The 17,626-nt window shown below is 43.6% G+C and overlaps 1 protein-coding gene across 2 annotated transcripts; it reads right to left on the bottom strand.

The window, feature by feature from the left end:
- Positions 1–219: 219 nt before the first annotated feature.
- FILIP1 (filamin A interacting protein 1) lies at positions 220–17,050 on the bottom strand. 2 transcript variants are annotated; one of them, XM_010082708.1, is made up of 3 exons: positions 14,249–16,982; positions 7,714–7,771; positions 220–270 (listed from the first exon to the last, which is right to left on the bottom strand). In XM_010082708.1, the coding sequence occupies exons 1-3, from the start codon at positions 16,937–16,939 to the stop codon at positions 230–232; spliced, it is 2,790 nt and encodes a 929-aa protein (XP_010081010.1). In that variant the 5' UTR covers positions 16,940–16,982; the 3' UTR covers positions 220–229. The 2 variants fall into 2 exon arrangements, with proteins under 2 accessions (XP_010081010.1, XP_010081011.1); XM_010082709.1 differs by lacking the exon at positions 220–270 and having other exon boundaries at positions 7,369–7,771; positions 14,249–17,050.
- Between the last annotated feature and the right edge of the window lie 576 nt (positions 17,051–17,626).

The following is a 17,626-nucleotide window of genomic DNA, read 5'->3' as shown; positions in this document are numbered from 1 at the left end:
GGCTGCTTCTCTCTCTCTGACTATGGACTTTCAAAATACCAGCAAGGCCCTTCATTCTTAAAGCTCTACCAAGAAAAAAAATATATAAAATCTAATGGAAGCAGTAAGTGCTTCCAGGAATAATCAGTAGCACGAGTGACACTGGTGTTGACGGTAGAGAGGTTCTCCAGTGATCCATCCAGCTGGCAGGGAGGGCAGTGCACACAGAGAGCGTGCCGCGGGGCATAACTCATCTAGAGTTCATGCGTAACTGGTGGATGATGACACTCTCTACAAGAAAAGATAGCACAACACTTGTTTTCATGAAACTGTGAATACAAGTTACTTGCAAGAAGAACAATTACAATGGCAGGGCAAAGCATTTTCCTTCTAGAAATGTCTCACAGACTTATCCTCACATCCCTGGTTGATAAAAACTGTCCTGGCTAATGCTGCAAAGGAAAACTAAATGAGTTACCAGGTTAGGGCTCAGAGGCCCTGGGCTTCCACTTCCAAGTCAAGACCGTCATTTGGTCGTCCATTGGGGGAAAGAATAATACTGTTGAACTGATTAAACCACAGGGACACCAAAGCTCCACTCCCCCACCCACATCAGGTAGAAGCTGGAGTTGGGTCTCTTGTATCCTGTCTATGCAAATCCATCATAAATCTGCCGGTAATTCTGAAGTGGCGATGAGGAAGAGGTATGGGGTCGTTTCTAATTTTTTATTTAAATTTGTCTTAGAAACCAATGCTGGCTTTATTCAGCAAGTCTCCTTGAATTTTGCTGCTGACTTTAATGGAGCTAAATTTCACCCACAGCATGCAAAACCAAGTGTTGGCATTGTCTTTGAATGGCTGGGTTGAACTTGCCCTGTGTGTGACATGGGAGAACCCTGATCCTGATTAACCTCTGGGCTCTGCTGAAATACTAATGACCTGGTCTTCTGGTCTTCTGTCTACATACACTCCTGTTACAGGCAACTTCTTAAATATAATCATTCAGCTACCAGTTACATTTTGCTCTGAAAAGGTGTATTTTATGCATTTCAAATAATATAACTGTACCAATGCTAACAAGAAACATACAATAACATATTTTCAGAAATACTGATTTTCTTAATTGAAATTATTTTTCTTAAGGTTCTTTCCTCTCTTAATAGTCTGAAGATTTTTCAAAATTTACACGACCCAAAAAATAACACTAATCATATAATTATTCCCTTTTACATTTTGTTGACTACTGCCTTTGTCTGCTTCTTAACTCATATTTGCAAGACATTTGATGAAGTTACATTACAAGAAGAAAGAAAAATCAAAATGTTTTCCATGTACCCTTCATGCCAGAACTTTGCCATTAGATGGCAGATCCCAGTGATGCCTCTCATCCATGGTGCATCAGAAAAGCAGGGCTAAGGCAGCATTCAAGAAAATATGCTAAGGTAAATGAAATAATAGAATTTCCCAAATAGAAAGTATTTCTTTTCCATATAATTTATCAATAATAAATTATTTTCAACAAGGTATGTACACCAGTTCTACCAAATTTGAGCCATGCATGTTAAAGAACCCCAAAGGACAGTAAGATTTTACCTCCACCAGTGCCGCTCCCTAACTCCAAGCTCTTGCAGAATAGGATGTAAAGAGCTACATTTGCTTAATATCAGATTGTAACCTCAGGTGAACTCTCCCATTAACTTCAACGGGAATCACACAAACTCTGTATGAAACATTTTTTTCTTAATATTCACTACGCACACTATATATTAATATGGGGTTTAGATACAAAATTCTAAAATCTAAATGGGTAGCAGAAGTGTATCACGCTCCTTGTAAAGGCTCCGTCACTGAATGAACAGCAAAACTACAGCAGGTTTCTGAATCAGTCTTCTTCCTACTGACCAAATAGAGCAATTATGAAGAAATTTCTGGCTTATGAAAAATACCAGTTCATATAATGAAGCACATCAACAGACATTTTAACATAGGAAGTTTCATTTCTTCTTACAATATATACAAATAAATAATGCCAGATACTACAAAAATGTATGTACCACAGACAACAGAAGAGAATCATACATCAGTATTTCTATTTTTAAAACCCTGAAGAGAGTTTTTAAAGGGAAGAACCATTCATACCTGAGCGATTCATACCCGACTCTCAGAGCTGATAGCTCTGCGTCTGCAAGTAGCTAACCCTGACTGCATCTTCCAAGTAAGAGCCGTGTGTAGGGAGGAAGATTCAAAGTGAAGTTAACGTCTATAATGAGAAACGTAGCACTGAGTTTTTCCTGAGAGCGCTCAGGCAAAATGAAGGGAAACAGGGTAACACACTGACGTAGGGGAGAAAAACATGGACCGAAATGAAAAAGAGTTTGAAAGATGAGCTCACAGAAACCCCTGCTAGCAAACTACAGGTTTCAAAGCGGCTCAATGAAATCAGCCACTGATGTGTGATGGGAACATATAATTGGTCTGAAAACTGTCCTGACTGGTGCAGCTTGTGCCAAGCACCTGAAACCCAGCAGGACAGTAGCTCACTCTCTTTAAAGACGTGCTCTTCCACTTTTGACTGCAATTACTGAATATTTGTGTACATATTGAGCACGTTTTAGAACATTACAGGCAGTAACATATGACTTGGCATCCAACTGGCATGAATCAACATCTTAACATGACTTCAGGGATGACTCACGTGATGCTAATTACCATGTGCTGCAAGAGGTTTGAGGGTTGAACACGGTAACGTGCACACTCTTATGGGCATCTTCAGAAGAGTCACAAGGTGTTATTTGTTTTTTGAAGAATCACACTAATGGGTGTAATGAAAGGAAAAAATGGTGGGCAAAATAAAGCAAAAATCTGCTTTTCTCCTATTATTTACTTAGCATGTTTACAAACCCGAGAGAAAGCCCCAGGCATTAGGGCTGAAGTTCTGCGCTCCCTCATCTTCAGCCACACTTACTCAGATGTATTGTTCTGCTGATGACTACACCAGCAATACTCACAGGTAACAGTAATTCCGGTGATGGGATCTAATCCAGGGAACACAGTGGAAACCTCATTAGGAACTAGATTTACAATCACAAAAATCATCTGGAGAACTGAGGATGCACCTTCTCAATCCATGTATGCTGCTCACGAATGGGTTGGCCATCTCCCTGCTCTTCCCTCTCTTCCCCTTACTGTTGTCCTAAGACCTAAGTTCCCACTGCTGGGCTCGTGTTCTCACAGCTGCTGATATGGCCACACTGTCAGCCAGAACACGGCATCTCGCCAGCTGACATGGAATCCTACCAAAGATACTGAGTGGTTCTCAGCCAGCTCAGTTCCTGATGAAGCACTGTAACTATCATTATCGCTCTGAGCTGACTGTGATTTGCTACTGAAACCGTTCCACTTCATTTAAAAAAAGCAACAACACAGAGAAAAAGGTAAGAGAGAGAAAGCATGAGGATGAGTCATTCTAGATGATCAGTTGGGTAGAGAAAGGCTTGGTTTCTGCCTTGTAATCCAGTAACGCAGAATACGCGAGAAGCCCTATAAATAAAGACCCGAATATTTTCCTGTGGATTGGTGTATCAGAGTTTGATTCTTCGGTGCCTAGTAAAATCCGAGGTCTGAACAAAGCTCGTCCTTGTGGCATTTCTGACATCACTCTCTCGTGTTCATTCTTTGATGTTGTATGAAGGTGAGCTCATGCTACATGCGTCGGCAGAGTGGGGCACTGCTAAGGTCTTGCTCCTCTTCTCTGTCACCCTTTCCATTAACCCAGAAGAACTTCTTACTCTGGAGACCCCTATTGCTTTGTCAGATTTGGCTGAAATGAGTTGATGCGTTCAATGCTATTCATCAAAGGACAGATGGAGGGACGGATGAACACAGACACTTTGTCTTAAAAACCTTTTCACAAAAGGCTCAAAGGCAGCCTTTGGAACAGGGACCAGAATCCAGGGGGTTCCCTCCTCCTAGCTCAATATCCTGACCACTCAACCACTCGCTCGTCTTTGCTCAGTGAATACTGAAGCCCTGAATGCAGGACAGCACAGCTGTTACGGGAAGGAGTGAGAATGCCACGCTCTTCACCCTCAATGCTTTGTCAGTGCCACTGGTGAACCTGGCTGGAGCTGATGTGGGTTTGAGTCTCCTCAGATGCTGGTGAGACGGGGGACCCGTCTCCTACCTTTGAAGAAAGGTTTCAATGAAAAGCTTTTTAAAATAAGCAGCACTACCCCTACATTTGTGTAGCATTCATTCCTGATTCCACAGCCACTTTAAAACAGCCACTGGTTTCCTATGCCCGCCTTCTTTTCTTTTTCTGGACTGAGAGCCTGAAACTAAGCTACATTAAAGCTAACCTTTATGCTTTTTGCCAGATTCCTTTTAGTTCAGATCAGTTGCCCAGTTAAGGCAAAGGACAACCACGTGGAAGCAAGTACTTTCTTGGATGGAGGTGTCAAAGACAGGACTGCAGGTTTTGACTCCAGTGTGGGGTTACGTCCTGACTTTAAGTGACCAGGAAATTGTTGTTTGACTTAAAGCCTTAGAGGAAATGCAAAAATACCTAGATTATGCATTTCAGCTAAGTTCAGAGGCTGCACTGCTAGTTAAGTCACAACTGAAACACTGACTAGACAAGCACAGCAGAAGAACTCCCGGAAGATCTTCAGGCACCGTCTTTAGACCTGGTTGTCTAAATTGCCTTCTGGATCTGAGCCACTGAATAGAGAATCTTACTGTAGCCACTAAACATAACTGTTTTCAGAATCAGAGGAAATTCCAGTGTAATAAAGACAGTTAGGCTTCAACTTTTAAGACTTCTGAACTCTAGACTTTCTTTTTTCTTCATCTTACCCTTCTTCTAACTTTAAGAAACAAGAATCTCAGGTCAATTAAAACTGATGTTAAAAATGATGGGTACAACTAAGTACCTATTTTTAGCTAACGATTAAACCAGTTGCCTGATTGCAACTCTTTGGGCTTTTGCTATGGAGCAAAAGTTCCTTTTCATTGTGCTGCCCCTGGGAAAAATAACAGGATCCTCGGTCTGACCTGTCTGGAATTTTTCAAGTCCTTCTCATGAAACCCCACTGACTCTACAAGAATAATCCCTCCTCGTGCCTGCAGTTCTGCTTCAGTTGTGCTAATCTCTGTCCTTGATTTCAGGTACTGAGAGGCTGGCTTGTTTCTTCAGATGAATAAGTTTCTTAGATCTCAAGCGAAACAAACAGATTTTTCAACCACAGGCACACCCAGGATATTGCCTTGGGTATAGCAACAGTTCACTAAGGAACCAAGTCTCTTTGAAATGAGGACCTGCAAAGGAAGGCTTAAGGCAGCTGTAGCTCATCACGATATCAAGCTGCGTTAGCTTGGGGCTCATGTTTGCAATATTATTTAAATGACACTTTTGACCTGAAGACTTGCTGCAGTGCCAGTATTTAGAGTATCCAGCAAAAACCTCTTAACAATGTGTTTTCTTCAAACATCTGCTGAAAAGTCTGTGTTAGAACAAGATCTTGGCAACAATTTATTGACAAATTGAGGCTTTTAAGTGCTTACAATTAGTTAAGAGGATCATAGAATCACAGAATCATAGAATCATAGAATGGCCTGGGTTGAAAAGGATCTTACAGATCATTTAGTTCCAACCCCCCTGCTGTGGGCAGGGTTCCCACATCTAAGCTGATGTATTATTTCTGGCATAGTAACTCCCATCACTTGCTAATTCCAGTTTCCAAGTTTTATCTGAAATACTGGGAACTGAGCGTTATGAAAAACGCTACTCATCCGAATCTGATTTTCAGATGTCATAGGAACCAGAACCTTAAAATGAGCAGGTATTGCAGGTGCTACACATGTGAAAATTGAAACCTACTTCTTTTCTGATGCAGCAGCAGCTTTTACACCCCAGACAGAACGCCCTTCACATGAATAATAAAATGCCAGCTTTACGTTGGGATAGCGGCCAGATCTGGATCTTAAATTGGAAGGCAATGCAGAGTGCAGACTGAAGACTAAACACTGCTTGGACTGGATATAATTTTGGTGACCTTCTGCATCAGATTCTTCCATCTGATCTCTTCTCCCAGACAGAAAGCCATTTAGTGTTTCACCCACTGGTGCACATCCTTTTCTGTGAATTGTATTTATTATTTATTGGTGGTATTCCTGCCTTGCCTTCTGAAAGCTGTTCCTAACCACTGGGTCCTGCACAGTCATGGCTGAGGTATTATACAAGCTTTAAATCCCCCATTTATCAGTCTGCTTGGCTCCATTTCTTTTGGTTGTGACTTTCTTTTGTGGAAATTGAGCACTTGATGAAAATGCCCTTTAATAACTTTACTGTTGTTAAATAAAAAATCATAACAATCATTGGCATCCACACCATTTCCATGCTGGAACAATTCCTTTAAACATGCTTAAAAATGCAAACAGGTAAATGGGGAAATCACAAAGAGGAAAGGAAAAACAATGAATTGCCATGGTATTGTGAGGTGATCTGCATTTAACAAAATATTTTATACTGAGAACTGAGAGTAACTTCCCTACCAAACCCTATCTCTTTCACTGTCTGTACCTGAGCTGTCCCTTTAGACAGCAATTTCTGCCACCAGCAGTCTGTGTTTACCCCCCCTCTGAGACATAAGGATGCTTGGCAAGAAAGGTTTAAATATAGCACAAGTCCATCCAACCAGGAAAACTGCAAACCTAGTGAAGTCAATGGAGCAACTTGTGGTCTTTGGAGCGAGCACAAATGGACTCTATTGATTGCAGCCAGCTCAGTGTTTCTGAAGGAAACCAAGGACCAAACACCTTTTGGCTCACCTGCCTTCATCTGACCCCTGAGCGGGCAGCATCCCAGTGTGTGTAAGTCAGGGACCTGGTTTGAAATACTGTCTACAAGTTCTAACACCCTCTGGAAGAAATCAGCTGCTGCCAAACATTGTGCAACCTCCCTACCCCCTTGAGTTTTGTAACCACCTTGAGAAAGCCGCTCACCGGTGAGAAACGCCGACTCCTAGAGAGCAGGCTGGTCACACAGTGCCCATCCCCTCTCTCTTCCCATCCCTCCTGCATGCGAGGTACCAGCTTTCATTAAAACAGGACCTCGAGCGCGCTGCCTCCTGGCACTGCCTCCCTAGGCAACCTGGCACCTCAGTGATGTGATCGCAGGCGGGAAGGAAAGTGCCCCATGCAGCAGCCAAGGTGGAAAGTGATCCGTTAAGGTGGGACACGATCTAGTAAAAGTGACCAAACTTCCTTTCATCTATTAAAAATGACCAAGTCCATCATTAAGAACACCTGACCTAGATGACCAGCGCAGTTGCCCCACTCTCACTTCCCAGGCTGAAAATCCTCCTGGCATACAGCTGCCTTTGTGATGGCTTTTTTTTTTAAACTTCAGTAAGAAAACAACAGGATGTTGTTACTTCAGTAGTCAGTGCACACACTCATTAGTGGGTTGTAAGTGACAGCTGCGGGACTCCATTAGTACAGGCAAACGTGAGCAACTCCACAGGCAGGGGTCTGACTTCCAGGGTAGCAGTAAAACCTGCAGAACATACCCCCTGAGCCACCACCATCAGCCCTGACCCCCGCCCAGGGAGGCAGAGCTGCTGGCTGAAGATTTCTTCAGTTCTATTTTCATAGACTGAGTCTCGGCACGAGGCTCGAATTTTGTCACATTTCCTGCTCCTGGGGCTGCCACTACTGGCTTTCCTGCTTTCATACCTTTTGACACAGGAATGCGGGTGGGTGCAGGTCTCGGGGATGACCCATCCTGTCCTGTCTGCAAAAGAGAAAGACAGAGAGAAATGACATGAACGGTTGGCTTTTCTTCTCATACACCCTCATCTTGTTCTTTCCACTGGTTCTTCGTGTACCTCTGAAGCAACAATGCCCAAATCACACCTATTAGCAAATTAACATTCAGTGTTTTGGATCAAGATGTCACAGGGATGGGAATCTCTGCAAAACTCTGATTCCACAGCACGACACAGTGCAGGACAGCCTGAGAGGCTACCAGAACACTGGTAAGACAGGTACAATGTTAGCATCTCACACAGAGACTAGCACGGGCCCTCAACACAGCACAGCCACGGGAGGCCAATGCTGAACCCAGAGTAGCTGCCGCATCTTCAGAGCGGGGAGAAGATTTCTCAGCATGGCAGATAAAAATGAACATTGCTTCCCAAAGTATGCCAGGGCCATGGCTGAGACCCCTTATTTCTGCTCTGCAAAGTGCAGGGGAGTGGGAGAGAGACAGAGCAAGGGTTTGGATTTCCTTCTCCCGTGGCTGTGGCAGGAGGGACGTGGGAGAGGGCTGTCCCCCTCCAAGCCCTGGCCATGATCTGATGTGAAGCAGACAGCCCAGACTTCCAGGCATACCTTGAGGAAGTGCCCACATCCTCATTTTGTTATCTCTGCCAGACTCCTGCCCTGGACAACAGCCTACCAAGCACACTTCTCCTCAAAAAAAAAAAAAAAAAAAAAAAATAAATGGCCTAAGTGGTTGAGGACTGAAGTTGTCAGACCCAACACAGCTCCTGCCAGGGATCTGTGCCCTTCTGGAGCACCAGCTGGAGGCCAGGCTGGCTATCCCATGAAGGGTAATCAGTACATACCTTTAGGGAGCTGGGTCCTCCCGTGTAAATGCGCAAGGAGCACTTGGATAGGACAGAAAGACTGAAAAGGGCCAATTGGTATTTTCTGTCTCTGTTGGCCAGATAATGCTGCTCATACTCTGAAAGGCCAAAATTGGAAGCTACCCCTTATGAACTATGACCTAAAGAAAATACTTATAACCATGACAATTATGAAAGAAAAATGTATTTTATCTTCTGCAGTGTGCACTACAGACACAGATGTTAGCAGTGACAACTTCAGTGTCCCAGCTGAACTTCAGATTTGACATTTTTCTGTTCAGATAATGGATGAAGACTTTGATCTCACCAAAGAGAACACTTTCCATAAGGTTTTGGAATCCCAGCTAGACCCATCTGCTGAATGACTACATTCTGCAACTTCTGACATGTAAGCAAAATAAAACTAAACTGCTGAAATAGATTAGACTGCAACACATATTTCACATTTACTTAAAAACACCCCATGAAGGAGCATTTTTCTCTCTCGAAGGATTTCCAGCCAGTAGCACCAGAGCCTTCTGTCTGCATCCTGAGTATTCAAAGGAAAACCATTCCTTAATCTTCTCACAACAGTTCAAAACCCCATGTGTACACACACACACAAAAAAAAAAAAAATCACAACTGGAAAAGTTGAATGCTGTCTGCCGGGCAGGAAGGAAGCCATTCTCAGTAACTAAAAGCAACATTTACAATAGCAGCCTAAAGGCTAATATGGAACTCACATGCAGATGTCAAAACAAGTTAGGCCCGTACAATTCTGTAGGGCAAAACATGCAAATGCATTCCATCAGCCTTGGAAAATACGTCAACATCCCAGGGAACCCAAATGACAAACATCTTGTGCCCCCTGAGAGAGCTCCCCAGTGTGTAAACATGAGGCAATCAAATGAAGGAGCTGGAATCTCAGGCATTTCTCCGTCTTCATTCACATGTAAATTATTAACTAAGGATTTGGGCGCTTTCAAGTTACTCATTGCAAGCCTAAATCACTCAAAAGCACTTTGAAAGGAACTCTTAACTTGCTTTAAATTGCTTGGTTGCCTTCCTTAGGGCATACTAACATGTTGCTCATATGGAAGCTAAGGCCTGCTTCACACGCCTGCAAGAGCATTTTGTGTTAGCCAAGGGAAAAGGCACAAAGGCGGCTCGAGCAGGCTCCTTGGGGAGAGCAAGCGGGCCAGCAGGCAGAGGACACTCTCCGGTACACGTTCTGGAGTGTCTGTGGGAGAGAACCCAGGCGACTGGCTGTCTCTTGGGCATTTCTCCCAGGAACCAAGCTCTAAGCAATTCCCTCCAGCCCTGTTTGTCTGCAGGCTGCTGTCTCGGCTTCTGATCAATACAGGAATGAGGATCCAGGCAGAAACCCACTCGGCACAGAGCCATGGCCCCCTGGGACGCAGAGCGATGCTGGCTGGCTCTGAGTGGGGAGTACGAGGTGCTGGAGCAGCACTGGGGACAGCGAGAGGTTAGGAAATACACTGCGGAGAGTGAGATAAGCACACGCAGCTGCTGAGCTGGTTGAGCTGATCATCAGCGCTCGCTGCAGTCACTGGCAGGTATGGAAAGCTGGGAAGTTGCAGTAAGGTCGGACAGTCCCATTAAAGGAAGAAAAGCCATTTGAATACACAAAACATTTAGCATGTTTTAGTGGTTTAGAACAGATCCTGCTTAGTGCATTTCATTGACACGCAAAAAGTGCTTTCATGCACACATTCACCTTTGGAATATTTTAATAACAAAGGTGCTTTTTCAGCACTTGTTCCCGATCAGTTCAGCGACCACCTTGCCCAGGACAGAACTGGTTCAAGTCAGTGGCTGATGCAGATATCTAATGCGCTTTGAGATGCCCTGGGCTGCTCAAGCTATCTGCACAGGGCTGGCAGAAAGACAGAGGACCCGAGAAGACCTGCAACCTCTAATAAAGCAGCTGGAAATTAAGTAGGCTACTTGACAGCATGTAAAATGACACTACAGAAATATGTTTAGGCAACCGAATCCTGAAAGGGTGGGAGCTGAGATGTGGTCAGTTGAGCCAGTGGAGCCCAGTGGGCAGTTCAGCTCACACCGAAGCTGGCAGTGCCTCGGCTGAACCCCCCTCCCCTCTCCCCAGAGCCACTACATGGGGCTCAGCACTGACAAGGCGACTGGTGACAAGGGACTGACTCAGCTGCCCACACTGAGGCATCCTGTGCGTCGGAGGTATCCCATGGGCTTCCACCACAGAAGGGTGCAGGTCCGTGTTGTACCTGGTACACAGACAGCACCATGCTCCTCTACATGGGCAAGTGAGCTGAGCCCTGGATCTCCAGCGACTCTAACAGAAGCTTAAAGCATATATGTGACACCTCCAAAGAGCTAAATTTAGATGTTGATCTCAAACTAAATGCTGCCCAAATGGAAGCAGCCTTACAGCTGCTTTACCACGTGCCCAGTTTGCCCTGGCACCCAACAGCCCTTCAGCCGTGCCTTGCTGCCTCGGCCGCGGGACACCCTGCGCGGCTGGTGCCATGCCACGCTGCTGGCTCTGCCGCAGCTGGGATTCCCTCTGCTCCCTGCAGACCTGCGTGTCACCGCGTTCCCTCTGTACCCTGGCAGCACAAACAGCTGGTGCTGGATGCCAGGCTTGTAGGAGGTGGGGAGCACAGGGATAAAGTGATTATAGGACTGACACCCATCCTGGCAGCCAAAGAAGACCCAAATTCACCAGCAATCCTACAGCCTTCAAAAACAGGATATAAGCACCACAGTTGATTTTCTTCCCCAAGAATATTTGGTTTTATTCTGTGGGGTTTTTTACCATAAACTATATGAGCTGTCCTGGGAACAGGCGTTTGGGCTAAGGTGCTACAGCAAGACCAGCAACCAGGCTACAGTTTCAGGCTCATTTTGGGCTGCATATCCTCTGGTCTCACTGTCTGGAATTTTTGGTTGTGCTGTGGTCCATCTGTAATAAAAAAATTATCTGCTGGGTCTGCTAGGGTAGTCCAAGTATTTTCCTGGGAGTGAGTCTGACTCTAATCAAGCTAAGGAGGACCAAAAGCCAGTATTTCCTCTTGTACGGTAATTACCCACATCCACAGCCAATCATATAAAAGACAGCTACCAGCTCAGGCACTGGGATCCAGGGGAGACAGTCACCGATCGGTGCCTTCTTCAGTTAAGTGCTCCAAAACCTCCCAACTTCTCCTGCAGGTGCCTGTGTCTCTCTTTGGGTCAGGATTTTATCTAAATAAAAACTGTTGCAGACTCAAAATAGGACTTGGATCAGGAGAATATCAATCTCTAGCTACTCTGGAGTGTATGTTGGTGCAAATCAACACAACAACACCTCTTAATCCATAGCATTCATGGGATTCAAAAATCAAGATGATCCACCATAAAACCATTGTCTCTGGTTTTGGGCTCGCATAAGCAGGGAGACACCGCAGCTCAGGATGAACCTTTAAAAGTACCAACTGTGCACCTTACAATTAACTTCACCTGCAGGACTGATGATAGCTCTATAAATTCAAATTGGAAGAAGAGTTAAATGTTTTCAAATGTGAGAACAGTAACTGCAAGTTAGTTATAGCAACAGATGTATCAGCTTGTCTTCTTCAATTTTATGAACTTAAACGCTAAAGACTATGTCAATGTTAGTTTCTTCTAGGGTTACTGAGTAAACGATCACAATTTGTTTTTTCCGACTAGGGGAAATGAAATCTGCCTTGTAAAGTAGTCCATTGCAAAACAGATGGTGAATATACAACTTTTTTTTTTTTTTTTTTCCAGGGGGTTAGGGAGGAAAAGGCACATTTGGGCTTGTTCTAAGTTCCCTGGTCATCTGACTAGGGACCTTAAAAAACAAAGGAATGCATGAGATAAAGTAAATCTTATGGTTGAACTGTTTTCCTTACATTCCAAATCAGGGAAGATGAAGTGAAGAAAGAAGCCACTTTTTAGCCAGCTGAAAACAAAACAAAAAAGTTTTGTCTGCCACGGTTCAGTGCATTGTCACAGTAGAGACAGACATCTAGTAAAAATGAATGAGGAACTCTTAAAAGTTTTCCAAGCTTCTGAGAGACAAAGGAGTTTGTAAATTAATTACTTCAAGACTTTTTTAGAAAATGAACAGCCGCCTCGAGTACCTAGGAACACTGTATAGCATCTACAACACATTATATACACGGGGGTAGAGAGAGCCCACATGCAATCCCAAATAGCTCCATATGATGAATGCAAGTCTTCTTAAATCCGAGGGCTTAAAGGGGAATGACAGCCTCTCTCCAGCAGTGTGGAAGTGTATCTCAAATACACTTTGACATTTCAGCTTGGAAAGGGATGGCTGCAGAGGCATGTTGCAGGGGTCTGCAAGCTCCTGAGCGGCACAGACAAATGAAGAGGGGATGACTATTCAGGATTTGTCAGGATACGAGAAAGAGGCTGTAACCAATGAAGGTATTGCATAAAAGGTGTCAGACAAAAGAGCATTTTTCCCAGAGCCCACAGCCGAATTCACTGCCCCCTGATGTTGTGGAAACAACAGTATAAATGAGTTCAAAAAGCAATCAGAAGAATAAATAGAAGAAAACTCCGCCGCGGTCTATTAAACACAAAGATGTGGCTCCAGGCCCTGGTTCAGAAAGAAACACCCACCTATTGCCAAACACCGGGACCAGACGCTGAGGGAAGCATTGCTGCGTGCAATAAAATAAAATAATCTTGCCCTGAGCATCTGCTGCAGGCTCTGTCTGGCTAAATAAGCTTTTGGACTTATAGAGTACTGATGAATTTCTGTTTTGGTTAAATGTTTCTTTCCCAGGGTATTTCCACCTCAAACAATGCAAAACCGTGTCCAACAGTAAACCCTGGGGGAGGACTGTCAATAAATATTGTCCAGTGTGTTTAGAGACAGAGGTGAGAGTGATTTCAGCAAGATTTTGTATCAAAAAGAAGCCGAGGAGCTACCACAGAGGCACAGAGAGAAAGCAGCAAAAATATATTTGAAGCAGCACTATTGTCATGTGTCCCTAATAAAAGCTAAGAATTTCAGAGGAATAGAAAGAGTTTTAGTATTTACTGGCTGAAAGAGACCTCGAGCTGTAAGCAGTGGTACCATACCAGGCTGTTTATTCTTTTGGAGTTCAGTATTAGGGCAGGTTTTAACAGAATGACAAATATAACGGGATTATACCAAAGAAACACCAGCCTGCACAACAGGACTCTGAAGACTGGCCAGACAAGCCAAAAATCCTTATGGGTGTTTTCAGAAATCAGAAAGTGCACTCACCAAGAGTAAAAACAGTTTCATGCTCTGTCACCTCCAGCGTTCTCTCACCCCCTCTGTCCCTCACTTGCCATTTTACAGGATTGACATTATTTCAGTAACTTTACAGGGACTTCCTTTGAAAGTTACTGCTTTGGGAGACAGTACCAAGAGTATACACAAGGGTTCAACACCAGTACAAAACCACCCAAATCTGCCAAATTCTGATTTTATAGCTGAGCTCGTATCTGAAAAAAATGTAGAGAAGTGAAGATCTTCTCTTCACCCCACCCATTGTTTCTGGTATCTCAAACCCAGGCTTTGGTTTCCCTTGTCCTCACCATGAAGACTCCGTAACGGGACAATGCTGCTTACCACTGACTGTGTTCCTCGTGTGGAAGACGTTGTAACAGGCGTTATAGTGATCGTACTGGTCACCTTGCTTGCTGCAGGTCGCGAGGAAAGGTTGTTCCGGGGCGATCGAAGGACGGTACCGGTCACAACTTCTTTCTCCGCTGCTATGTTCACTGGTCTGACTGTTATCACAGGACTTGCACCATCAGGGGAAGCACTGGGAGAGCGTTTAAACTGGGAACCTAAGTGGATGTGGATTTTGTTGTCTTCAGTTGTGATAATGTTGGCGTTGGCATTGTACTTGCGGATTGGAGTTGGGACGGTTTGTTTTTCTGGGGTTACTTTGAAGACAGCCCTTCCCATGGTCATATCTTGCGACTGTGGAGAGACAGATATTTCTGCTGGTGCCGCGGATGTGGATACTGTCATGATCTGAATTGGTGATGCAGGTCTGTCGCTGAAGGGTGCTCTCGCTCCCTCTGGGGACTTTTCCCTGGAGTACGTTGTTATAGTGACTGGAGACATCGAACGATCCGGGCCCATGGGACTTTCACTGCCTTTCCCTTTTTGGGACATAATGTTTGGAGAGGGAATGATGGTTATTCGTGGCTTCTGATTTCCCAAAGTGGGAATGACAGTGGTACTTGAAAAAAAATCCTCTGAGGTTGGACTGGTTATCTCCAAAGTAGCTGTGCTGTTCTCGTGGTCTGGTGTCACCCGGATATGAAGAGGCTGACCCTGCTTTGGTGAAAGGACAACCTCTCCAGGATGCACTGGGCTAGCATGGGTTCGGGCTCCTTTATCGGGAGCTGCCTGAGCCCCAGGTTCCCTCTTTCTCATCCATGGTATCCAAGATTTCCTCATTGCAAGTTCATTCGCGGCTGGAGGGTATCTCTCGAGTACTGAAGAACGCTCCATGGATTTTTTCAGACCTACCTGTCGCAGATTGCTCATGATGTGATTCTCCTCCTGGAAGGATTTCCTTATAAACACTGCTGGAGTTTCTTCTTCTGCTGCTTCACTGCTTACAGCATCTGTTTGCACGCCAGTGGATGTCACGGGAACATCAACCATTCTTCGTCCGTTTATGCTGGGCCTCAGAGCACGGCTGTAACGCTTGGAAAGCTCCAGCTCTCTGGTTAGGTTCAGAACTTCCTGCCCCATGCTCTTGTTTTTATTTTCTTCTTCCATAAACCTTTGCTGAAGAACCGAATAATCAACTTGGAGCTGCGAAAGCTGGTCTTCTTTGTTCATCAGCTCATGGATTTTTTCCTTAAGAGCCTGAACTTCTGCCTTCAAATCTCTGCTTTTGGCCTCTTCCAGACGAAACCTGTGCCTCAGCTCTGCTTCCTGGCTCACTGCTTCTCCTTTTTCTATTGCTTTGGTTTTGGCAATCTGGAGTTTCATCTCCTCCAGCTGTTGAGAAAGGAAGTTAGCTTTATCCTGCTCAGTCCTAAATTTCTGCTCTAGCTGATCATACTCATCTTCTGTCTTCATCAAATCTCCTTCAACCACTTCCAGCTGCTTGAGACGTTTCTTCAGTCTTTCAATTTCAACAGTAAGTTCTTTAATCTTGTTGTCCTCATGACAACCATGCTCTGGTCCTTTCCTGGTTCGACCTCTTGTAATTTCTCTTTCTACTTCCTCCATACCATCAATTCTTTTCTTCAACAGGTCAACTCTACAGCTTAGTTCAGAGGATTTTTCTTCTTCACTTCTCAGTTTGCACATTAACTCATCCCTTTCCTTTGTCAAACTATATACTTTCTCCTCCATTTCGGATTTCAGTTTCAAAAATTTCTTACTTTCTTCTATCAGTTTCTCTGTTACATCCATAACTTTCCCTTGTTCAACTTTAAAATTCTTGTTTAAACTCTCAACCTTTTTTTCCTCTTGTTTTATTTTTTCCATCATATTTTTTCGTTCATCAACCAACATTACAGTAAACGACTTCAGCTTTGTAATGTCATCTTTTAAACTTATTTCAGCCTTTTCCAACTTGCTTTCTGATGCCTCAAGGTCTTTCACTCGAGTCTTCACCACTTCCAATTCATTTATCAAATCCTTAGTCAAATTCTTTTCTTTCTCCAAGTTTAACTGCAGCTGGGTGCATTCAGACTTACTTTTACTGAAAGCCTCTTCCAGCTTCTCTAGTTCTGACATTCTTTTCTGCAATTTTTCCACTTCGAGTTTCAACTCTTTGCTATGGTGCTCCTCCTCTTGTAGTTTATTTTTCAGCTCTTTACACTGTGATTCAGTTTTTGTGATCTCTTCATCTTTCCCCTCCATTTCCAGCACACGCTTGCGGAGGTTTTCCACTTCTGCCATTAAGCTAGAGTTCCCACATTCCCCTTTCGCTATTTTATCTCTTAGTTCTTGAAGTTCCTCCTCGGCTTTTTGAAGATTTCTGTTAGTTTCTTCTAGCTCCTCTATTCTGCGAGTCAACCCCACCAGCTTAAGCCTTAGCTGTCTATTATGTGACTCTTGATTAGCCAGTCTAGCAGTCATCTCCTCATGTTCTTGAGAAAATGATGATGTTTTGTGTTCAAGTTCTGCCTCTAACTTCATCAGTTTTTGTCCATCTTCTTTTGTCTTTGCACTAATAATTATAAGCTTTTCCTCTTCTTCCTTTAGTTTTTGGTTCAAGTCCTGTATTTTCTGGCTTTGTTGACCAAGTTGTTCAATATGCATTTGTCTCTCATCCACCAGCATGAGTGCAAATGATTTGAGCTTGACTAGTTCTTCTCTTAGTTTATTGAGTCTCTTTGTATGTTCCTTCTCCTTCCGGGCTTGATAGATCTTCTCCTGCTCAAGAAGTTTCTTCAACCTGAAACAAGTGAGAAGAGATGCATTAAACTAAAATACATATATATATATATGTATATTGGTGTATTTCTCCATTTTCTAAATCACCCTAGTTTTATCAATTTTTTTTCATTAATAACCTAGGTGGCCTTTCAAGAAATAACTAGCTACTGCAGTTACATTCCCCAACCAAATATTTTAAATTACAAAAGTTAACTGGAAACTATATAAAATCATCTAGAAATCTGAGAAGCTGAGAAATTTTATACATGTATAGATAACAAATACATCAGGTTTTAATTCCATTACATTTGTTTCTCTGTTAGGATGATATAATCCTGAAAGGACAGATATATCTACTCACCAGCCCATTTATACCAAACTTGTTTTAAAGATGGATTCCTCCTTATGTCTTGCCTACACAAAAATGTGTAAAGCAAGATAAAAAATGAAACTAATTGCTATATGCAGGCATACGTAAATGGATCAATCCTGGTTATAAATAAACCAGCAGGACAGAAGATTACATTAGCACACAACTGATACTCATCTGGGCATCATAGGCGTAAGAAATTAGCAGGAAGATAAATTTGC

Source organism: Pterocles gutturalis, unplaced genomic scaffold (assembly GCF_000699245.1).
Source record: "Pterocles gutturalis isolate BGI_N339 unplaced genomic scaffold, ASM69924v1 scaffold52344, whole genome shotgun sequence".
NCBI classification, from domain to species: Eukaryota; Metazoa; Chordata; class Aves; order Pterocliformes; family Pteroclidae; genus Pterocles; species Pterocles gutturalis.
This window is presented reverse-complemented; position numbering and strand designations above follow the sequence as displayed.

What these genes read in the sequence shown, in the direction of transcription:
- FILIP1 (XM_010082709.1), bottom strand. Translation starts at nt 16,939, where the DNA reads ATGCTGGTGGATGAGAGACAAATGCATATTGAACAACTTGGTCAACAA. An exon ending in CACGAGGAACACAGTCAGTG is followed by an intron (nt 7,772 to 14,248) that starts GTAAGCAGCATT and finishes TCTCTTTTGCAG; the next exon opens with ACAGGACAGGATGGGTCATC.